The following is a 25,831-nucleotide window of genomic DNA, read 5'->3' on the forward strand; positions in this document are numbered from 1 at the left end:
GGCAGTGGTAACTAATTACTAAAGCACGGTCTTCGTTGCCCGCGTTCATAAGTTACCTGCGCTTGTATAGTGTGGTGTATGCCTAGCTTGATGTGTGATGGGAGGGGAAGATACGGACGTTCCTCCGTTGTACAGGTTCAGTGCGGTGAAGGACAAAGTTGCACCTTCTTTACATGACAGCGTTGTTGTAAATAAATGCATTGTAACACATCCTTAGAACTTAAATAACATATTATTAATAGAATGCAATACTGCACAACAGTTTTCATTTATGATTCACCTATTGATGCGTCCACAGTTCCATTACAATAAAGAACAATACATTTCCGTAAAGTTTCGAAAGGTAAACCTCTTCGCCTATCACTTAGAAACATTTTGAACTGAAAAAAATGTGCGTTCCACACGCATGACGTGAATGGTGCGAAACGAAAATATGAGCTGTCACACGTATAATCCGAGGGCTCGCCATTAACCGACAAAATATCTCTTATTTCACATATTGCTGAAAATCCACAGTTCTTTTTCAACACGATCCCTAATTTCAACTTAACCAGTTCCAAACTCGGATGTGGTTTTGCTTCACACAGACTTTGATACAAATGTTCTACGAGTTGGAGGCCACTGAACATTTCGAGGGTTGATTCTAGTTGTTTTATTGTTGTGGGAACATCTTTGTAAACATCTTTTACGTACAACAGATCTTCATAGAATCGTTCCGAAAACGACTTTGCAACCTTTATTGACATACTCGCTTCATCATGAAATGTTTGTATTACACCACGGACTTCCTTGTAGTGTTCACAGTAGTACAACGCCGCCTTCAACGAAGTTCTCCACCGATTTTAAATGGGCTGTGGTGGTAAAGAAATTCCTGGTATGATATCTTTGAATTGCTGTTTTCGAAACGGGGACTTCAAAAAGATTTTCTTCCCGTTGGAGATTAAACTGCCAATATCAGGGAATAACGACCTAATTTCTTCAGCTACCCTACGCAGACCATAGGCCAAGCAAGTTAAATGTAGCGGGTTTGGATATCTAGTCCGGGTTTGGCGTGCTGCTTTTAACATGTATGCTGCAGCATCGGTCACAAAAAGGACATTTTCTCTTTGTATTCCATCAGGCCACAAAAGATTCATAGCAGTCTCAAAGAGAGTATCACTTGTGGAACTGTTTACTGCAGTAAGCACCTCGGTTGTTAACAAGTATTTTTGTGAAGGTTTGTCCGGAGATAATATTCCAACAATAACATTGCCACAATTACCGTTTCGTCTATCGAAACCCATATTTTATTAATTGCGACAGATTTCCTAATGCTGTTGATGACATGATCATAGCACGGGGATAAATATCTTTTGCGTAGAGTTGACTCGCATGGAACGTTTCGCCCAGTATATTTCTGCAGAAATGATTTTAAAGTAGCATTTTGTAACTTGTGTAACGGAATATTGCAACATATCATCATATTGCAGAGGTCGTTACAAAACTCTGAGTAGGCTTGTATGAATTTGAACTCGATGGTGTATCATGTCTGCCAAACAGCGTTATACTTTTTTTTATGTTGTTTAGACTTACAGTGTTTATGGATGAAAGTTTTTCTGTGGCCTTTAAACTGTATATGACATAATTTGCAAAATATATTTACTCCTTGTATAGTGAAATACTCACGGCCAAATTGCTCCACATATTTTAACAAGTTCTGTTTCTTTACGTCTGACATTACTGGCACTCTTGTTTACAACTCTGCACGGTCTACACGTGCCCGATCGACTGCTGTACGTATTGAGAATGCGTCGAGACGCCGTACCCATCGCGAGTGATGTGGACGTGACGTCAGACTCTCGGTATAGCCCTTGTGCAGACAACTTGTATCGCGGCAGCAGGCAATGAAAAGGCAACGAGGTCCGCGCTTTACTAATTACACTCAATAATGACAATTAATAATAAACACAACTAATAAAAACAATAATTAATAATAATAATAATAATAATAATAATAATAATAATAATAATCCTAAATTAAATGAAGCATGATCACTTAAAATAACACTTAAAGTAAATCTAATTTGTATCTTAACCCTAAGTTCGAACTAAGACCACGAGTGTGACAGGTTTATACCTGCACAAGTACCTTTTGGCACTACACTTATTTCGCTGTCAACTCACTCACTGCACTGATTATATCCTGATTTCACTAACACTTCAAAACCATTTCACTGTTCAAATACTTTGCACAGCCACTTCACTGACACAAACACACTTCACTTACACAATAGACTTCACTGACACTACACACTTCACTGACACAACACACTTTCTCACTGATAGAACACTTCAAATAACAAGATATTAATTACACCCTTTAAATAGTGTGTATAATATACTACCGTCAATTAGTAAAGTTCTTAAGCCTATTTTTAAATACATTTTTGGTTATTGGTAAAGCCTTTAGTAAGTCTGAAGGTAAAGCATTCCAGTCCCTGATAGTACGATTGAGAAAAGAAAACTTTCCAGTGTCCGTCCTCTGTCTTCTTTCCCTCAATTTATATGAGTGGTCGTTCCTTGAAGAATAATTTGGCGGCTGGAACCTATTTTTTATTTCTCTCCAGACAGGCTCACCTCTGTATGTTTTGAACATTGCACATAATCGAATTCGAAATATGGAAGAGAGCCGCCATCACGGCCAACAATCCGGGAGTAGCACCGAAAATTTATGGAGAATGGAAGTGTGCCGTGGCGAAAGGGCACCGACCACCTTTAACTCCAAGAAAAAAACAGATATTCAGTTTGATAGAAGGCTGAGTCGATCCCGAAGCGCTCTGGAAGTTTTGGCAACGCCACTACAAGGGATTGAACTGGAACGTTCCAGTTCAACCCAGTTCCTCTACCAACAGACCTACTCGGCTTTGTGATTACGCAGATTTCTAGGATACAAAATTGAAGCGTGTGATTCCAAAACCCACTCAGTCCATTTGGCCATTTTTATGATTTATACATTTATGTCAGTGGTCGTCAGCACTCGCTGAAATGTGCAATGGGTACGCGGTGCTGTCCCGTGTGCACTGTCGTGCAACAGGGAGAGATAGAGAGCATACCCGCTAGCAGCTACGCAGTGCACCCTAATGCACTGCGTTTTCAGCGGGTAAGAGAGTCTAGCCCCAGCGTGTTCTGTGCTGACGACCCCTGATTTATGTGATTAGACTTCTGTCATTATATTTTAAGGGTATATGTACGTGAACGACCACAAATAATATCAGAAAATGCAGGCTCTAAATTTCTAAAATTCTATAAGAAAATGAACTCACAATTGGACAAAAATTACAAGGTACCACAACAAGACTTATTAGAACTTAACTATCTGATAAAAGTATAAAAAAGGTTACTAATAATATTTTTCAAACCAGTTTTATCAGAGTATTAAAACACAAAAACAAAAAAATTCTGCAGTTACATCATTTGGTTACCGTAACGTTGTTATGGTCTCTCTGACTTCTTTAATATTTTTCCTGGATGTAATAAACATTTCTTTTTCAAAAGTAGACTACTCTCAGACATGTCGAGTTTTTTTATTTTAATACAATTAATTTTTTATTTGTCCTACATAAAATATTTTAAAATTTACGTAATGGTTTGTGACCTAATTCTTCTAGTTTCAAAGAAATGGGAATTATTATAGTTTACATTTTGAATCAATTCATGTTAAATTAGTGTACGAAATTTCAGAATTCTATCTCTAATTGTTGTGGAATTATGAAATAATATATGTGAAAATTTTCAAATTTTGGAAAATTTAATTTAAAGTAAAAAATGAATTTTTTAAAATATTATTATTGGCCTTTTTTATACTTTTATCAGATATTTAAATTCTAATAAGTCTTGTTATGGTACATTGTAATTTTTGTCCAATTGTGAGTTCATTTCCTTATAAAATTTTAGAAATTTAGAATCTCCATTTTTTCATAATAATTGTGGTCGTTCACGTACATATACCCTTGAGCTTGTTTTCTTCCAAACCAATGCCAATCCTTGTCTAAAACCTTCCGTTATTGTGCATGTCACTTGAAAGCTCGTTCAGTCCGTAGACGGGTGGTTAAAAGAACTAACTAGTCCAATCATTTTAACAATGGACTGAACGCATTGTGGCATCACACTCCACACTCTTCAATTAGGGCCTATTTTAGTGCACAATAAAAGAAATGTAGTGATAACTTCTTCCGGGATAGTATTTGAATTGATTCTCACTTTGAGAAAGGAACAGAGATTAAGGGTGTTTGAGAATAAGGTCCTTAGGAAAATATTTGGGGCTAAGAGGGATGAAGTTACAGGAGAATGGAGAAAGTTACACAACGCGCAACTGCAGGGATTGTATTCTTCACCTGACGTAATTAGGAACATAAAATCCAGACGTTCGAGATGAGCAAGGCCATTTTCTACCATTGCCAGATTTTGCCTTATTATTCTAACGGCCTTGAATAGGCTGGATAGCTTAAGAGAGTAGTTAAGTAAACAATTACTATGATAATTGTAGCAGCCATTGTTAGCTTAGAAAGCTGGACAACCTTCACTGGACTATTACAGACTTCGCTCGCAGTGGGAGAACGGGATTTTCTCTACTCTACTTCCCCATGTTGCTCAACGCCCGGCCGAGTTAGTGTTGTAGGTGTCATCTCCATTCATCTCAGTCCCCAGTAATTGGCGCCACTCTTTTGCCCAGGCTCTCTTAGACTTTGGTTAAAGCTTAACCGTGCGTGTCTTTAAGAACAAGCTTAATCTTACCTTCTTGTCGCTGATTCTAGTAGCATCTTACATTATTTTTCGTTATGGGATGGTATCACTACAGTCTAGTATATACAGTCACGAAGCTCAATACGTAGTAAATATGCATCCATAGATACTTGCTAACCACTAGGATCGCTACTATCGCCGCATCACAGACAATGCGAAATAGTACTGGCACAGTCTTTTATTCCTAGCACCCTCAACAACTCAAGCTTCGTGACTGTATATATTATACTGTAGTATCACTATGTACACTCTTAGACAAAAAAAATGACCGGACTCCTGAAACGTAAATTTGTCTAAGTTCCGTTCGGCTGTGCGCCTGATACACAAGACTAAAATCAGAGTAGTAAGGAGAAACCAGCGAGATCCAAGAACGTACTCTTATATCAGCAAACAACGTTTTGAACTGTGTGTGTGTCATAGCTCCGTGGTAAAACTCTGACTTCACACGCAGAAAACCCGGGTTCTTATCCGCTTTCGTATAAGTATATATATTTGTTTCGTTTTATTTTTTCTCTAGCTAGAAACAAATGATATATTTATTAACGTACATAGGAGTTTGGATTAGTTGAAAAATTAAACAAAAACATTCAGTAATATCGGAGATTTCTTCCTAATTATCCTTGAATTAAAATAGATAAGGAGTATTGTTCAGTTACTAAAAGTAGTAGCAGTAGCAGTAGCAACAGCAGTAGCAGCAGTAACCAGAATAATAACAATAATAATAGTAATCATCGTCATCATCATCATAGTGTTAATAGTATTGCAAAAATGAGATGAATAATGTTAAAGACAAGACCAATGCGTTCCAGATATAGGCTACACTCGTAAATAGTGCCGTTACATATCTGCTTTGTAATAACTCCGTGGTAACAGCCTTGCTTCTTGTGTAGGCGATTCAAGGTCGTGTACCCCGTAAGGATGTCAGATGTTTATTTCTATATTGATGTGCAATTTATTCAGAGACATCTGGAACTTCTGAAAACATAGTTCTGCGCACATGTAACTGCGCATATTAAATGTGAAACAACTATTCTCTCTTGTCAATCTTGTCATTATCAGGGGTAACATGGCCGACAGAAGACATAGGCTAGACACGTGTAGGCAAGCTCTTCTTTCTCTTGTGAGGGATGCCGGATTTTCCGCTACTGAGGCAGATAGGCGACTAGGAGTGCACGATTCCACAGCTAGAAGATGGGTGAGATTATCCAGAGAAGGAATTGAACATCGTCAACCAGGCTCAGGTAGAAGACGTATTTCAACTCCTGCACAGGACGCTGCTTTAGTTGCAGAAATAGAAGCGAACCCGCATCAATCTGCTTCTTCAATTAAAGTAAATGCCTGTTTCCCTGGATCTTCTCGCACTGTCATAAGGCGTCTTCGGGACGTAGGACGTTATCCAAGAGTGGCAGCAACGAAAGGGTGCATTACTGATGACCACAGATTATTCCGCCTTGCATTTGCAGAGGAAAATGTTAACTTCGATTGGAATAAGGTAATATTTTCAGACGAAGTTACTTTTTCCTCTGACAGTTACGGGCGGCAAATAGTCTACCGTTCACGGGGATCCCGATACGATCCTACGCATGTGGCAACTCGCTTTCGCAGTGGCCGTGTATCTGTTCCATGTTCCAGACTGATAGAATGGCCTGCCTGTTCACCAGATCTGAATGTCCTAGAAAATGTGTGGTCGGAGGTGAATAAAACTGTGAACGCGATGATAAATACAATGTCACGTCGACCGACCACAAAAGATACACTCTGGAACATTATCGAGGACGTTTGGGATCGTGTATCTTCACGTCGACAGTACCTGAGACGCCTGATCGCATCCATACCCCGTCGGATGCAGGTGGTTATAGATGCGGAGGGATTATATACCCGGTATTGAATTTTTTGTCTATTTTTATTTTTGTTTATTTGTCTCCGAGATGTATTGCTTTATTTTATTTAATACAAAGAAAAGGATTATGTTTGTTTATTCCTATCCGAGAAGGATTTCTTTTACTTAAGGTTTATTTTTGTTTATTTCTATCCGAGAAGATTTCGGTTAGTCTCTTTAAGTATAAGATACAAGGGAAAGGATTGCTATTATGTATCTAACGTGCCCTTTGTAAATATTTAACTTTCTGTTAAATATTTCACAATACTGGTTATTATCAGTATACAAGAAGTAAAAAATGAGAATGAAAAAACAAAGTATAGACTGAGATTCGAACTCGAAACCTTTAGAATACAAGACCACAATGCTAACGACTACGCTATGCGAGAGAAACGGTGACTCTTCTCTTTAAGAAGCATGTTATATAATCATCATATAGTGGTGGCAGTGGCGTATTGGAAACATTTACGACAGAAGAAAATCGTCCGCGTGTGTACCATGCTCTTACGAATGCACCCGAAGTCTTCCGAATCGGACATAGAATCTGGAGCCCGATTATTTTTTTTGTTTAAGAGTGTACAGATACGGAAATAAAGTTTGGAGCTTCCTTATTGTATGTTTTGCTTACAACACACTGCGCATGCCCAGTTCTCCAAAGCGGTAGTCACTTAAGGCTGGTTCACAATAAATCGGGAACGAAAACTAGAACGAGAACGGAAATACCGGTATTGTTAAAAATAAATAGTTTTAAATGATAGCATCTCGCATTTAAATACATTTACTTTAACATTATTTCCGTTCTCGTTGTTTCCGTTCCCGGTTTATTGTGAACTAGCCTATAGCATCGCCACGGATCGAGAACTCTTATTCCGCAGTCTCGTCGATTCCATGCCTCGCCGGATCAGAGCAGTGGTAGAAGCAGTTGGCTAGTGGAAAAAGTATTAATTGGTCCTCCAGTGTTTTTTTTTATATTTGTTTCTTTATTGTGATTAGAGATGAAGTTACAAGAGAATGGAGAGTTAAACAACGCAGAACTGCACGGATTGTATTCTTCACTTGACATAATTACGAACATTAAATCCAGATGTTTGAGATGAGCAGGGCATGTAGCACGTATGGGCGAATCCAGAAATGCATATAGAGTGTTAATTGGGAGGCCGGAGGGAAAAAGACCTTTGGAGAGGCCGAGACGTAAATGGGAGGATAATATTAAAATGGATTTGAGGAAGGTGGGATATGATGGTAGAGACTGGATTAATCTTGCGTAGGATAGGGACCGATGGCGGGCTTATGTGAGGGCGGCAATGAACCCGCGGGTTCCTTAAAAGCATTTGTAAGTAAGTAGCCTAATTATGATTAACTTTCTTTATTTTTTATTACGAAGACAAAATGGATCTTCCGATATAGGCTATATTTTTATACTAATCTTTTTCAGTCCCATCTCAGAAGAGCTCGGGAATCTTCGTGTGCGCCGTGTTTACATGCATGCGTTTTACATAGAAAGATTCGAATCCCGATCTTTGTAACGCAAAGAAAGAGTTCTGTCTGTAAGCCTCTACTGAGATCACTGTTGAAGAAAGTAGACGTTGTAAAGATTTGTCGAGGTACTCTCGTTTCTCTTTCAGCCCACCAACATCTCCAGATGCATTTCATTTCATCTATCATCCGTAGTGGTGAAAATATGATGGGGTGAATTCTTGTAAATAGTGCGAGGTTCTGATGATGATAAAAGTTTTAAGGTATTGGGACTCCGAGCCCCGTGGTTTATCAAATACTTATCTTGGAAAGGGATTTGTGTCTGTCAGGAATGGGGTATGAAGGTACATCTGTCAGCATCGGATTCACGAATGTTATTTGTAGGGGCTGGAACAAATAAGTTTGTATCATAGATAGGTTGCACTATGAGCGTACATTCATCCATGTCCAGCCCCCGAAAAGCAAGGCACCATGTCTTTTTAAGAGACACTTGGACTGAGTTTTTGCAAAAAATGATCGAAAAATCAATTTTCGGTTTTTTGTGCAAAAATATTCCTTGAGTACTTAGAAAGTTGATAGTAAGAGATTTTTTGCCTCTACGTCTTCTTTCAGGTCCAGGAGCGATTTTTATAATAATATGCCTTCTCCATGTATGAGTATTGTAGAGCCTATCTCTTTTCCCATATTTGCTGCTTATCCTACAATTTTTATAGCTCCCTAGCATTTGTTTGTTTTTATGATTTCCCTGGTATTTTTTTCTTTGTTTACCAACATTGTACTTTCAATAATTGTAGCTTTCAAAATGATTGATGTTATTTCATCATCCTTAATTAAAACTTTTTATCATTTATCTTGTTTGTATTATTTAGGTCATGTTACAGCTTCTGCTGTATCAGATTATGGATAGTCACGTATCAGAGATTGTTTAATATGTGAAGAATCCACTGCAAGAATGATGGATGTCACTTTCTTGTCGAAAATGAACCAAGACTGTCAATGCATAGCTTAAGACATATTGAATGTACATAGAGAGTTATATGGCATTGACACTGATAGTCATTGTCCAGTAATGATCGCAAAATCACAGTTAAGCTTTGAGCGCTAAGCATTTCAAACTTTCAATTGCTTCTCCTGAAAAATGTATTCCAAATGACATCCATCATTCTTGCAGTGGACTCTTCATATACTGATAATTGACGTGGAATGCAACTGTTTTAATAAAAATGAAACTGAATCAACAAAGCCTTCTTGACTGGTAATCGTCCACAGAGTTCAATGAAGATTGTATAGTTGGCACAATTGTTAACAAGAGAACAGCTCATCATAACACACTACTGCCATCTAGCGGAATATTTGTAATCATGAGATGGTACAATAATACATTTTCAAGACAGTTTAATAGTGAGTCAATTAATATTTTATTGTATTAGAATACTTTATTTCTTCTAATCTTTATATACTTTCTTCTAATCGTGTAATAGTCAATTAAATCTCACTCGAGTTTTAATTTTCTCTAGATAAATCAAAACCTCTGGTAAGATTACTATAGGCAATTTCTTTAAAAAGTGACACTATAGAAGTTGCTAAACTTTTTATCACCAAACATGGAGCAACTACAGTAATTATTTAACTTACCAAATAACATAACGTTAAAGTAAGTACAGTGCATATCCCTTTCATTTCTTCAGTAAAAAATCTTGGCATTCACATGGATAATAATCTCAACTGGGACTTGCAAATCACAGAAACCTGCAGAAAAGTATATTCTATTATCCATGTGCTAAAAAGGATAAATGTTCATCTCCCCTCTTACTTAAAAAAGTCCCTTGTGCAGACGCTTGTATTTCCCTATTGTGACTATGCTGACATTTTAGTGACTGACCTCTCCAGCGACAAAAAGCGAAACTTCAACGTGCTCATAACTTGTGTGTACATTTTGTAAGCAATGTTTGTAAATATGATCACATTACCCCATCCCTGGAAGCAATAGGTTGGCTTAAACTAGATAAGAAAAGAAATTTACATCTACTTCTCTTTCTCTTCGAAATCTTGAACTCTTCTATTCCTTCGTACCTGTCGTCTCGCTTCACTTACCTTTCTTCTCACCATAATCTGAACACACGCTCTCGTCATGAAACAATACTAACAATACCATCCCATCGCACCTCCTCATACTCATCCTCTTTCACAATAGCCCTGCCAAGACTCTGGAATTCGCTACCTGCTAGCATCAGGGACTGTCGAAATAAAACTGAATTCAAACGCAAACTTACTAGGCACTTGGTCAGTAACTGATTTCTTGTAAATAGCTTCCTTAATCTATCACAAAATATTTAAATATCCAGTAATTTAATCACTGTACAATTTTGTTATTCTAGGTTTAATTTGTAATTCAGTAAATATAAAATATTCTTTGTTTTTCTGTGATAAATTATCTAGCTTTAATTAGTCAGGTAATCTTTCCGTACTTTGATTTTTATTGTAATTGTAAAGTTAATACTGATTGTAATTTTATTCTTCATATTATAGTTGGAATCTCCTGGTAGAGGGGCAGAGAAGGCCTGACGGCCTTATCTCTACCAGGTTAAATAAATAAATAAATACTAAACATACTCTTTTTTTATAGTAACCATTTTCACTTTTATCCCGGGCTGAATAATATAAGGCTGCACTTGATCCTATTTTACACACTATGGCTGGTATAGTAGGCAAATTACGCAGTTTAATGCAATATAAAAGAACAGAGAAATGCACAGCTGTACTGACCTCCGGATCATGTAGAGCGTATCGTGTGATGTTCCCCTACGAACCATTTCGTTGCTGTTCCCACAATCAGTTACATGGCTGTTCATCATTCCCTATCAACTCAATTATTATCGTCATTTCATGGTTTGCGCAGTTCTAAAGATACGAAGAGGACTGTCTGAATATTCCTTGCCATTCCAATTCAAGTTTGATAAAAGACGATTCGCGTTATCGCGTGGCAAACGAGCAAGACACGCTACTGTGGCTAACGTTAACCTCTGTTCATCTCTCCAAGTAAGAGTCCAAGTTTCACAACCATACAGAACAATCGGTAACATAACTGTTTTATAAATCCTAATTTTCAGTTTTTCTTGAAAGCGTACTGGGTGACAAAAGCTACTAATCGAATAATAACAGGCATTCCCTACATTCATTCTGCGTTAAATTTCCTCCGGAGTATAATTTCTGTTTGTTACTGTTTCTCCAAGTTATTTGAATTTTTCCACCTTTTCAAAGGACAAATTTCCAATTTTTATATTTTCATTTTCGGACTATGTTCCGGTCAAAAAACATAATCGTAGTTATAGTTTGCTTTTCGGGATTTACTTTCTAACCTTTACTTGCTCCAAGTATAATTCTCATGTTTTCCTTAATAGTTTTTAGATTTAATTGCTCAAAATTCGTATGAAATTAATGGTGTGAAATTACTTAGAGTAGAATCTTTTAAAGACTTGGGTATTTATTTTACACATAACTTATGTTTTAAAATGCACTTAAATCACGCGGTAATTGATGCATATAAAAATTAGGATTTATAATAAAAAAGGTCTACAAAAGAATTAAAAAATATAAATACTATTAATACTCTATATAAAACTCTAGTTAGGAGTAAGCTAGAGTATGCGTCTGTAATATGGTCACCTCAGTTCCAGTCCCATCAGATGCAAATAGAAAGGATACAGAAAAGATTTTTACGTTATTTATATTTTTAAAAACATTACATGTCGTCTTATGAAAAGCAAATTTCATATAATCAATTACTTTTTAAATTTAATTATAAAACTTTAAAATCTAGACGATTAATAAATAGTCCAATTTTACTCTATAAGAGTGCTAACGGTATATTGAATAACTGTGATTTTCTTAAATTCCTTCAGTTTGATGTAAAAAGAACAGAATTACGTCATAGGCAACCTTTTGTTATTCCAATCCTAGAACCGTTTTCTTCAAGAACTCTCCATTGTTTGTTATATGTAATAGTTACAACTCTCTGTCTTTAAACTGTGATTCTCAATTAGATTTCAGTTTAACAGTTAAAAAATTTCATACAATATTAAAAAAAATTGTATTTCCTTAGATATTTAAATTATGAATAAGTATATTATAATGTTTTTCTATTCTAGTTTAGAAATAATTTTGTATTATTATATTGATATTTGGCACTATATTAACTGCAATATTATATTCTGGCATCTATTAACTTACCGGTATGTATTTTCTTTCTTTCGTTTCTGTTGTTTGTTTTGTTTTTTCTTATTATGTATTTTGTATATGTATCAATGTAAGCCACCTGTAATTGGAAGCTTGCTTCTGTTGGTGGTGCATTTAAATAAAACAAAATAAATTTTCTCCTAACATATTCACGTCATCTACATAAACAATCAGCTGATATAACCCATTCAGTTCCAAACCTCTCTGTTTTTCTGGACTTTCTTAATGTGATAATCTAGAGCAGTCATGTCAACTGATGCCCACAGGAGCAAGCACGTGTTTTAGAGCTCAGGAGAGCCTGAGCGCTTTACAACAGAAAGGAAAGAGACAGACGAAAGAGGTGGTATATGCCGCTTGGTCGAGCTATATTCAGGGATGGGCAGCACTGATTCAATAGATAAAGGGAAGAGAACTTATTAAAACTGTGTCCATGTTAATTTTTAGATTTGTCTGGGAAGTCTAAGTGCATTATGAGAATGTAAGTTTTAATTTTAATGCTCATTTTTCACAAGTTTGTTTTTTTATTCAAAAGGAATATTTTCTCAACTTTTTTTTTATAGAAAAGTGAAATTTTCAGATATAGGCCTATTTATTTAGCAGCCTTACATTGTTTTCGTAAATGTAATGTATCGTAAATACGTATTACTGAAGATAGTGTATTACAAATTTTGAAAGTATTAACATGGAAAATTAATGTTTGTATGGAAATGAATTAACAAAGCAACTACTGTTACATCATAAGCAAAAGATATGGTGCCCATATGTTGTAAAAATGTCAGCTCTATAGCTTCAGTAGATATCGAGAAAATAATTTAATATTCTGATGATAGGAAGTTGCGCACCAATATCACCTTATAAGCATAATGAGATAAGAGTTTTGTTGTGGAATATTAGTTACACTTAAAACATAATTATGCGGTACCTAGGTAACTTTCCTTTCTATTGTAATATTGTTTTGATTAGTTCATTGATTACTTTTATAAGGTTAAAAATACCATCAATATCAATTGCAACTTACAATGTCATATTCAATCTCTCTCTTTTTTTTTTCTGGATATCACTTTTTTTACTCGTAAGAATGATGTGTTTCATTCACTTAGTATACAGTAGTATAGTTTTAGGTAATATGGAATTTATGTGAATCTTCCTTCTTAACTCTTTGTCATGTTATTAATGTTTAAAACACAAGTGCAATATTAAGAAATTGGTGTAAATACTTCTGTTTTACAGACAATATAGACAATATCAAATAGAAAGAAGCCATATAAAAATAACGATATAAAATTTCACGTTCCGTCTGAAGTTTGTGCACCACTGTTTTCTTAATCCAACAGGCTGCTTATTCCTCCTTCCGTAAATAGCGCTTGATGCCCGCGCACGACGTCAAGGTCAGAAAAATGCGCTTGCTTTGACATCACTGCTCTAGAGGAAAGTTAAAAAGTGAAGATGATGTGCGTCTCCTTGCTTTAGTCCGCAGTGAATTGTAAAGCATTTAAGCGTTTGAATATTCTCAAATATAAATACTTTATAACCTGGATCACACTCGCAGAAGTGGTGTGATTGCGGCAGAATCACGGAACTACTACAGTGATCCGGTAGAAGTACAATAACACTTTATGTGTGACCTTAAGCCGAAGGCTGCGGCCTCCAAGTTATCAGTCCCACCTTACAGTGTGTGCGGTGCCCGGTCCAGTGGTCGTTGGTGTGTGCTGTGAGCCGGCTGTTGCTTGGTGCTCTCCTCCAGATGGTTCTCCACAGCCTGTAAGCGAGTTTAAACTATTTCTGTATTCTTTATTCAACGAGAAGTACTAGCTGGTGTCATCAGCTCGGAGAAAATTTATGTGTGCATTGAGTGAAGCTAGTTTGAAACGAAGTGTGTTAATATTTATAATAGCCAATACGTCAGTTTTCTGAGAAGCGTTCTAGTTTCAATGTGCTTCACGTTCCCACCACGTGTCTGTCTAGCGTGTTTAACATGTTCAACTTATTCTGTGTTTGGGAGTTAAATCGGCAATCAAGACAATAGGCCTATTACATTGCTCCCCATATTATAGTAGTGATGTTATTAATATTGATAGCGTTAGTGTTGCTGGTCAGGGTTGCCAGATTGTGATGAGTACTAGTCGCCGATCTGAGAGTTGCGAGTCGCTTTAAAAATAATAATAATAATCACTGTTGGCCTATTCGGAATAAAATGTTATGAAAGTATGCGGCATATAGGCTATTATTTATTTATTTATTTATTTATTTATTTAATCTGACAGGATTAAGGCCATAAGGCCTTCTCTTCCATCCTACCAGATAGCACATATAAATACAAAAAAGAAATACAAACACTGATGAAAATAATACAAATTAAGTTAAAGCCCTATAGAGGGTCAACTGAGTCAAAAGAAACTATAGAGCTCTCATCGAGTTAATACAAGAAAAAAGAAAGAAAACAGAGATAGCAACGATGATAGTGATAACTGATAATAATAATAATAATAATAATAATAATAATAAACACATTACATATTAACTGTCAATTTTACAACAGCATAGTTACAATATTTACTATATGTCATGGGTTAAGGAGAAGTTGCGCAACCTGACAGGTGTTCAAAAACTAATTCCATGAACTAGAATGCGATTTTTTAATTTAAATTTGAATTTTGATATTGTTCGACAGTCTCTGACATGGTCAGGGAGAGAATTCCAGAGGCGTGGAAAAGATATGCTGAAAGATGATGAGTAGAAGGATGTTCTGTGCAGAGGAATAGAGAGAAGGTACATATTCCGGGTTCGAGGTAGTGAAAGGTAAACAAAACGAGATGCTAGGTAAGAGGGTGTAGAGGTGTGGATGATTTCAAATAATAATAAGAGAGAGTTGAAGAATCTTCTTTCTTTAAGTGGACTCCAAGACAACAATTGTAGTGACGGTGTTACATGATCGAATTTTCTAATGTTACAAACGAAACGAACGCAGATATTGTGAACACGCTGTAGTCTATGGGCAAGATCAGTATTTAGATTCGTGAATAGAGAATTACTTACGCCTTTGAATTGTAGGGTAAAGATTGGTAATATCGTGATAGTTTTTTTTTTTTTTTTTTTGAGAATGTATTACAATTTTACTGAGCGAGAGAAGGACCGATTTTGTGGACAAACTTGTCCACGAACACTCCCTTAATACTATGCAAATCTAGTCTTTCAGGTGAAGCTCCATGTAAAGCAGATTTGAATAATTTCAAGGGAAAAATTGTTCTGGGGCCGGGTATCGATCCCGGGACCTCTGGTTGAACGTATCAGCGCTCTACCACTGAGCTACCCGGGAACTCCACCCGACACCGTCTCAACTTTTCCCTTTATATCCACACAACTCGCGTGGGCTGACAAAACGCCAGAGACCCACAACGAGTGCACACAATCTCTGTGTGACTTGGAATTGTGGTTTTCTGTTAACGTACACAGTAACGTTACTGAAACATGTGTTATTGCAATTGTAACATCACTTGATGATAATACCATTATGAGGAAACTTGCCACAAGAAATCTGGAATACTTTTCAATAATATTATAACGTGGTCCAAAATGAATGGGAAGACTATTTTTGTTATCCATTGAATTATAGCCTAATTGAACATACTGTAGAAGAAAACTCTTCATGATTCAATAGTGCATGTTGCAGTGGCATTCTTGGTCACTGCTGCGCTGTTACGTAAATAATTAAATAATAAAGGTTATTCACAATAAAACGCCAACGCAACATGAACACAAAAGCTTGCGGTCAAGTTATTTAATGGAACTGTTCACAATTATTTACTAAAACATCAACACTAACATTAACGTCAAACGTTAATGTGAAAGTTTGCAAACTCCATGCTTTGATGTTCATGTTGACTTGATTCGAAATTCACACTGTGGGATAGCGCAGGAAGACACAAAAGAACGCGGTAAAATGAAGTCGTTAATAATTTTGTTTCAAGATCATCGTTGACGCTGTTACAAGAACCTGAAACATAGTTCATATGAAGGAAAATATATGGACAAAAATTGGCGATAATGTCATGTGAATTAATTACAAGTAGGGGGAGTAGTGGGTACAGTGAGACACAAAATATTAAGACATATGTATGCAAGTGCAACTTCAAGTATTTTTAAAATCAAGTGCAATAGAAATATACATTAAAACATGGAGTATAATACATAAACAAAAATGTTAATAGATAAAGGACATAATATACAATACGTGTTTGTCAAAAAACTGCAAATGTCTCACTGTTCCCATTCAGGAGGGTACAGTGAGACACCACAGTGTCTATTAACGGACATTGAAATGATATACATTTATTTAAAAACAAAACAAAAACTTGCTGTCTCTTTATCTTGCCATGTTCTGTAGGCTTATTTAGAATCATTTTGATGTCTGACTTCGAAACCATTGAAACATCTGGAACATTTCAAACTTTTGCGAAAGAATGAAATGAATTTTTGGTGACAACAAAGCTTATAATTATAAGAATTTAATGTAATTCTTTATTATTTTTTAACATTTTCTTAAATTTTGTGAATAATTTTTTATTTATGAAATCATTAAAACGTAATGCTTCCATTATTTTAAGCTACAGTTCCTAAATTGGTTACTAGTATGTTCATTTTTAATGTTAGTTATTGGTAAATGTAATATAATTACAGTTTGTTTTTGCAAAACATTGGTAAATGGGAACAGTGAGACGTCTCTGTGTGCCCTTCAATGGCATGTCTCACTGTTCCCTTTACGCATAGTTCATTTAAAAATGACGCCATCACTTCAAAATCAAAACAAGAAAGACGAAACTTTGCCAAACATAACCTCAAATACCATAGTATTAGGTAACAAAACATTCATATTTCATTTGTATATCCAATATAACCTTCATTAAACAGAAGCCAAAATTTTACTTCTAGAGTGAAGAATTACGAATTATTTTTTCATCACTCGCCTTTATAACTAGAATCAAATCGAGTATGAAAATACTGTTACTTTACTCATGCAACATACAACTCCACTGTTACCAACATCTCAACATCAAAATTTACCATCTAATAAAATATGTCTCACTGTTCTCCCTGTCTTACTGTACCCACTTCTCCCCTACATCTTATGTTCTCGTCATACATTTATGCCCTCGTGTTAATGTTAACGCTTTCATTTCAGAATGGCTCTTAATATTTGTTATGCCTTGGTTTTTCTGATCCGACGCATGCGACGTGCGAGGTTTCTATAGCTGCGAGATGCGAGGTCTGCTTACTTCGCAGCCATAGAAACCAAGGCGGGCCCCGCAACTCGCACGTCGCAAGCATCGGTTGGGAAAAACCAAGGCTTAATACTTTCATTCATGTTTGACCACGTTGTAATATACAGGGACATCATTTTATTTTTACTAACATTTTTAATATTAACTTGCCTATACCTCTGGATCAACGCCGTTTGCTATCCCCTTCCACGACTGGAGTTCGATGATACTGACGTAATATACAAACAAATCACTTTACTAGGTATAGTAGGGAAGAAAAGTAGTTCATCCATTTACGTAAACTAGGAAATATTGCGCTTTTGAGTTTAATCATTTTCATTAGGTTTTTGTTTAATCAAAATACAGTACAGTATTAACAATTAGTGTTTTTACTCACGAACTGAGCTGTCCACGTGGACGTATTCATTATGCAGTGTATATTATACTGTCTACAACACATTAGCGTACAATATAGAGAATGAAGTTAAATTGAAAAATAATCACAATATGGATATTTAAACACATTTCGATACAGGCTTCAGTTCTAATGTGCATATTATCGCACTATAGCATATGTACTTAATTCCAATTACCAGTTCTTCGTAATCCTCGGCCTCATCTCGCCAGATATCATCTCGCTATCACCAATTCCATCGACGCTAAATAACCTCGTAGTTGATACAGCGTCGTTAAATAATCAAATAAAAAATAAAAAAAAACAGTTCTTCGTACTAGTAACTCATGTTGAAATAATTCTGTACCTACTCTATAAAAGAGTACCTTACGTACTGTAAATTCAATCTTCACTTCTGCCCGATCTGAAAAGATAAAATTACTCAGACATGCTATCTACTGTCCGTCCAAGTGGTTATGTCGTAGGGTCGTAGAAAGGAAGGAAATCACGTGGCAGTTAATTACTTAACGAGGCCCTCTTATTTAAGTTATTTTAAACAGTTGTATAATATTACGTAGACGTCCAATTCCTAACAGAAATTAATGTTCTCAGAAAAGAGCTAAGACAGCCCAGCCACTAGCTGGCGACTAAGAGCTGGTTGGGGAAACCGGGATACGACGTAGGCAAATGGACAACAGTACCTGTGCGAAAATGATTCAATATTGAAAGCGCTTTCGTCACTGGAAAATGCGAACATATTTTTGGAACGTACTGTGGCTACTATGAGTGTATACGCGGTCTTGGACCTGTGTGGAAGACGGTTGAAGGGGTGGGAGTGAAGTACATTCAAAAACTCAGGTACAATAAAAATTGAAGTAAAAATAAAATGATGTCCCTGTACAATTTGTTAATATATTATGAGTCCTCATAAAATTGAGCAAATCCGAAGAATGTGGACTATGGTTAGTTTTTTTTAAGGAAGGAATTACTTAACATTAGCGGTGGTAACAATAGCAATCAGTACAGATAAAATAAGGAAGTCGAAACCACATCCTTCAATGCTGCTCGCGTCTTGAAGCTGTAAAGGTCGAATAATGCAACTTCCTCGTATCGTAATAGGGCTACAGTATTATTATTTGACATTTGTGCGTCGTGCCTATTGTGACCCCGCTTCAATTCTTTCACAGATACATTCAGAACAAGCGCAGTAAATTGGCCTACAGTAAAACGAGTATTCAGATGCATTACCACATGTAATTTATATTCAAAATGTATTACATTACGTCATACGCCCATGTGCATAAAGGAGCTTCAACTGGGTGGATTTTATGAAATTTTATATTGTAGTAATTTCCAGATCAACATACCCACTCTAGGACAGGAATTCTTTCTCGTTCCGATAGAACAGCGGTGGCGAAAATGTAATCATGCGCCGAGCCACTGTGTAACCTGCAACGTGCATAGCACCTATGGAGGGAGGCGGACACCCGAAGGGGAAGTGAAGCAACTGTCTGAATTATTAACGGATTTTCATTTCCCTTACGTCAAGCACTTAAATATAATTTTATACAGTACAAGGTTACAAACTAATGTTTAGTACGTGTAACGAAGAAAGAAATGAACAACAAATGAACAATATCACAACCTAAAATTAACTGTCTTCAGAATGTCTCTGCGACAGAGTTTCAAAATCAGGAATTATGTCACTTACTGCCAGTCGTAGTTGATCACGAAGGTATTTGTCTGTCAGTCGTGATCTAAATTTGGTTATTACTATTTTAATTGTTGAAAATAATTTTTCACAAACGTAAGTTGTAGCGAACATGGCTTCAACAAAGCAAGCGAAAGAACGAAGCTTCGGATATTTATTTTTTGGCAAAGATTTGAAAGTTCAACATTTGTCAAGTCCTTACATCTAGCTTTCATTTGACATCACATAGTAAATCAGTGAGTTCAAATTGAAGAACTAACCGCATTATTCGTGCATCTTTTGAAAAAGGGTCGACGTGTAGAGATGATGATGATGATGATAACAATAACACTAAACCTTTTACTGTTTCATCAGTAACATGTAGTATAATGCCGTTTTATGTTATACAACCGTTTTCCTCGTAATACTTGTGAACAAATCATACATTTAATATTCTCATCATATTGACAGCAAAAAAATGCGTCCTCTCATCCTACGTGGAACTTTCGTACATGTTTCGAGAGAGACATATGCCACTCGCAGGTCAGAGACAAATACAAATGGAACAGAGTTTAACTCCAGTGAGTGAGAGGGTGGGGGTTGGCGGAGGTTTGAAGCAAGCTAAATGCACAGCTATCACTGCGAGCCACAATGTCTCTCGAGTCACGTTCTCGCCACGGCTGCGATAGAATGTTATGTTGGAGAATCTTTCGTGAAATGATTTTTTGAGGGATCTCCACTCGAAACACCGACAACCGCACAATCTTCAACCTCTCAATTATTGCTTTCATGGGTTAATTTATGGAGCTTCTTCTCTCATACCTTTCCGGTTATGAATCCTCCGTATGTATGTCTTCTGAAGAGAAAGTCAAGTAGCCACCGGCGTGGCTCATACGGTTAAGGCGGTTGTCTGTCGGTCTAAAGTTGCACTTGGACGCGGGTTCGATCCCCGCTTGGGCTGATTACCTGGTTGGGTTTTTTCCGAGGTTTTCCCCAACTTCAAGGTGAATGCCAGGTAATCTATGGCGAATCCTCGGCCTCATCTTGCCAAATACCATCTCGCTATCACCAATTTTATCGACGCTAAATAACCTATTGAGTTTGGTATTCCCAAGAAACTAGTTCGATTAATTAAAATGTGTCTCAGTGAAACGTATAGCAGAGTTCGTATAGGTCAGTTTCTGTCAGATGCGTTTCCAATTCACTGTGGGCTAAAGCAAGGAGATGCACTATCACCGTTACTTTTTAACTTTGCTCTAGAGTGTGCCATTAGGAAAGTCCAGGATAACAGAGAGGGTTTGGAATTGAACGGGTTACATCAGCTGCTTGTCTATGCGGATGACGTGAATATGTTAGGAGAAAATCCAAAAACGATTAGGAAAAACACGGGAATTTTACTGGAAGCAAGTAAAGAGATAGGTTTGGAAGTAAATCCCGAAAAGACATAGTAGCTATATGAATATGTCTCGTGACGAGAATATTGTACGAAATGGAAATATAAAAATTGGAAATTTATCTTTTGAAGAGGTGGAGAAGTTCAAATATCTTGGAGCAACAGTAACAAATATAAATGATACTCGGGAGGAAATTAAACACAGAATAAATATGGGAAATGCCTGTTATTATTCGGTTGAGAAGCTTTTATCATCCAGTCTGCTGTCAAAAAATCTGAAAGTTAGAATTTATAAAATAGTTATATTACCGGTTGTTCTGTGTGGTTGTGAAACTTGGACTCCCACTTTGAGAGAGGGACATAGGTTAAGGGTGTTTGAGAATAAGGTTCTTAGGAAAATATTTGGGGCTAAAAGGGATGAAGTTACTGGAGAATGGAGAAAGTTACACAACACAGAACTGCACGCATTGTATTCTTCACCTGACATAATTAGGAACATTAAATCCAGACGTTTGAGATGGGCAGGGCATGTAGCGCGTATGGGCGATTCCAGAAATGCATATAGAGCGTTAGTTGGGAGGCAGAGGGAAAAAAACCTTTGGGGAGGCCGAGACGTAGATGGGAAGATAATATTAAAATGGATTTGAGGGAGGTGGGTATGATGATAGAGACTGGATTAATCTTGCTCAGGATAGGGACCTATCCGCGGGATTATGTGAGGGCGGCAACGAACCTCCGGGTTCCTTAAAAGCCAGTAAATAAGTAAGTAAATAACCTAGTAGTTGATACAGCGTCGAAAATAACCAGCTAAAAAAATCTAGTACCTAACCCACATCCTGAGAGCTCCAAGAGTCCTCATCACGACGTCTCTTCGATTCATCTCAGTGACATCCAATCAAATTCGTAATCTTCCACATTTATTGACAGAATGAAGTCGAGGGCTTAGTGTGGAACCAACGTAACTAAAATAATTGACATTTTTAGGTTTGTACAACAACTAATTTCTACAGACTACCTTTGTTAGCTTAGGCCTAAGGATAAATCGCAATATAGCGAACGCCAGTAGGGGAAGTTTTCCCTACCCACATGAAATGCGTATTCGACACAACACTCGCCTATCACATAGAGTGTCTGATGAGCTAGTAGGGGAAAAGTGGAAGCGGTCGTGGGCGGAGCTTCTACGTTCGCTATATTGCGATTTGCCCGGAAATAGTTCAACTTTGTAAGTAATTTTTAAGTTATCAACTCTTAACTTCATTTCTTCATTTTCTTTTCCATCTTCTTGTCACAACCCCCTCATTTATTGCGGCGCTGGAAAGGGACGTCACCTCATTTCATCTCGCCATTGTAAACTTGTAAAATTTTGACTTGTTCCACATCTTAAAGCTTCAGCGCTAATGTAAGATCTATGGGGAAACAAATCAAGTGAAGAAATAATAAAAAGTCTGCTGTTCAAAATCCCAGTGGCCCTCATTCTTTGTCAATTCTATATAACTTCTTGGTACTCAAGAAGACATATTTATATGAGCACCGTGACTTCTGGTTCAACAACAATTGTAACCCTTTTCCTTCTGTACTACTGGCATAGTACATAGCTTCGCGACAACTTTTCCCTTTACATAGAGCTCACAAAGTGCTGAATATTGCTCTTTAACTGCCTTAGCTTCTTTGTAACTCTTCTCTTTCTGTAGAGCTGGCACCAGAGTGCTGCATTGGAGTTAAATCGCTCGCTTGAACTCGGTCGAGTGTCGCATCCTCGAGTGAGATACGATCGGTCGTGATACTCTCGTAATAAATAGAAGCACAGTACAAGGTCATCTCACCGACATGTCTTATCTCGTATGGAAGGCGACAGATAAGATACACATATGTTTTGCTCACACGGTAAAAATAAGGCTTTATTTTCTGCGTTTATGACAAACGTTTAATGGAACAGTCAATGGAACGTACCAAAACAGGAACATGAAGTTATAAATAAAATAGTATGAAAAACTTCGATATACAGTTATTATTGCTAATTAATAATTATTCAATATTTGATTTATCACATATATAATATGATAGGTCCATACATAGTGTTCCGCCTATATACTGCGACAATGTAGAAATGTTTTACAAAGTGTTATTGATATAGCAGTAGATTAATAACAATATTAGTACAGAGATAACGTCACAGAAAATATAATAAAACGAATAATCATGCTGCACAACTGTTACAGACGCAAAGATTGATACACTAATTATTAGAGATTATTATTTATTATTATTATTATTATTATTATTACTAGAAAACTTGATACATTTCTTGCATTATCGTGATTGTGTTCTCCGTTTATAATAATTACATTTACATCCAATAACATCTATCAGATGTGGCAAAAACAAAATCACTCCTGTGTGGGAGAGAAAAAAAAAACATTTACCTACAACATTTATATTACATTTTAAAGCAAGTTTTGTAGTTGTACTATGGAGAGGTTAGTTAAACACTGCAAAGTTTTGAAATGATACAACATCTATTATGTTACTACACAGTTCATCACTGTAACAAGAACGAATGTCTAACGCTCGGCTTATACTGTTCGAGGATTTATCGCTCGTGATAATTTTACGCATCATCCATGTGCGCTACCTATCGGATTATGCTATGAACTACTTTGCGCTCGAGCGAAAACGTCCGATGCAGACCTCTGGCTGGCACAGTGCTGAATGCTGCTCTTTAACTGCCTTAGCTTCTTGGTAACTCTTCCCTTTCTATAGGACTGATGGCCGGTTTCACCAAGCTTCTTTAAATCAGCACAAACGACTTGTCAACAAATGGATCGTTTAATTTTAACGGAATCTTTAAAAGTTGACTATTTCACCAAGCCTCGTATCTTTAAAATTAACAGGCGTTTACTAACGAGGGGATTTTGTACTTGTATCTTGCATGTTTTGTTTTTCATACAACCATGGCTTCGAAATCGCGAATTTCATTGGTTACATATGATCATGGCTGACTTTGTTTGGCATGAGGAAACAATCATAGGCAAACGGGTAAGAGGCAGTAATTTTAATAACATCTTCCTAAATACAGTATGTTGTCATACCGCAATTAAAAAAAAAAAGACAGCTGCTTCCAAATGTAAATAATAGGAATATAGAGCAGTTAAATTGTAGCTTCTAAAGGAAATCTGAGAAAATTTAGCGGACTACAAGGTCGACAGCTTAAAAATTGATGCCACAATTAATTATATACAAAGCATTCTAAGCAGTTATATTAGGCCTAAATTTAGGACGGGAAATCGCCTCTTCCATAAATTGCATACTACTTTTCCACTGTATTTCATGCAGATTTATTAATACCCTGTAACAATTTTGCCATACTTGTGTGGCAGGATTCAGGAGAGATGTCATTAAATTGGATTTTAAGGGGTATCCATTGTCTCCTAAAAGAAAATCTCTTTGCACCCTTTTCATTTAAAAGGCATCCTCCTTTGGAATGTTGTGCTATCCGTGTAGACCGTAACATTATCTTAAACCGAGAAGAATCTGTTGGAGAGGCGTTAAGTGGGTGATTCCTATCTGTCGTATTCTAACCTATTACAATTTCAATAAACTAGCGCTGAGGTAGTTCTGAGGTAGAAGTGAAAATCGTTGAACTTATAAGGGATTTTTTTTGTGGTAATGCAGTTGATCGTATATGCAAGGCATAACAAAAAATTAAACTAATCAAACATAACCTGTCACAGATTCGTATGTGTAAGGTGTAGGCTATAAGCAAAGTACGAAGGAAACTACCTCAGCGCTAGTTTAGCCACAATTTTACTATGCGGAGCGTTACATAGGCCTACGGAATTGTTTGAATATTGAAGGAAAAATAGGATCTTCTATTGCAGAATCTTTTGGCTATATTACTGCCAGGATATACGATTGGAACATGTACACAATCTATGTTGTCTATGACAACATAAAATTTACCTATAAGCTTATTAGGCCTATAGAAATAATGACTATTGTAATGTTGGTAGTACGTCTGATAATTTATTCACATATCTAGACAATACAGCTTTTGATACCCCGTTCATATCATCAATTACTATTTCAAAACTTCCCGCAACATTATTTTAAAACGAGAAGAATCTGTTGAAGAGGCGTTAAGTGGGTGATTTCTGTCGTATTCTAACCTATACAGTATACTGGTATTCAGTTTCTTCTAGAACATTCTTACTACTTATTTCCTTAATGTGTAGCTTTCGTGGAATTCTTTATCACTTAAATCTTCAAAATGATTATTCCGAGTGTTATTACAACATATAAGTTCGTCGTTATGTTGAAGTTCTAAATAAAGAACTTCATCATCGAATAATTACGTCCGCCATGTTGTTGACTTCTTAACGCATCGTTACTGTTTTAACGCGACGAATAGGTCCTAATAAATTAACGATGAATTTAAAGATGCGTTAGCAATAATGATACTTGGTGAAACACAAAAACTGACTAACGTGTCATTAAATTATTTAACGAGACGTTATAATGATAACGAAGGTTGGTGAAACCGGCCATGACAGTTGCTATGTAACTACCTTAGCTTCGTGATATACCTTAGGTTCGTGATAATACTTCTCTTACTGTTAGCCGGTATAGTGCCAAGTAGGCCTACTGCTTCTTAACTACCCCAGCTTCGTGGTAACGCTTCTCTTTCTGTATAGCGACATAGTGCCAAAAACTACTTCTTTATTCC

The 25,831-nt window shown here is 36.5% G+C and overlaps 1 protein-coding gene across 14 annotated transcripts in view; it reads left to right on the forward strand.

Moving 5' to 3' along the window:
* Ndae1 (Na[+]-driven anion exchanger 1) overlaps positions 1-25,831 on the forward strand; it is a 704,613-nt gene that overhangs the window by 405,955 nt on the left and 272,827 nt on the right. Inside the window, exon 1 of one of the 14 annotated variants that reach the window (XM_069842291.1) lies at positions 14,035-14,134. The exons of the other annotated variants lie outside the window; for them this stretch is intronic. Coding sequence (XP_069698392.1) covers positions 14,118-14,134 — 17 coding nt within the window. The 5' untranslated portion in view covers positions 14,035-14,117. Of the gene's footprint in view, positions 1-14,034; positions 14,135-25,831 lie in introns of those variants that run through there. 14 annotated transcript variants of the gene reach the window in all.

This window comes from Periplaneta americana, chromosome 12 (genome assembly GCF_040183065.1).
Source record: "Periplaneta americana isolate PAMFEO1 chromosome 12, P.americana_PAMFEO1_priV1, whole genome shotgun sequence".
Taxonomy (NCBI): Eukaryota; Metazoa; Arthropoda; class Insecta; order Blattodea; family Blattidae; genus Periplaneta; species Periplaneta americana.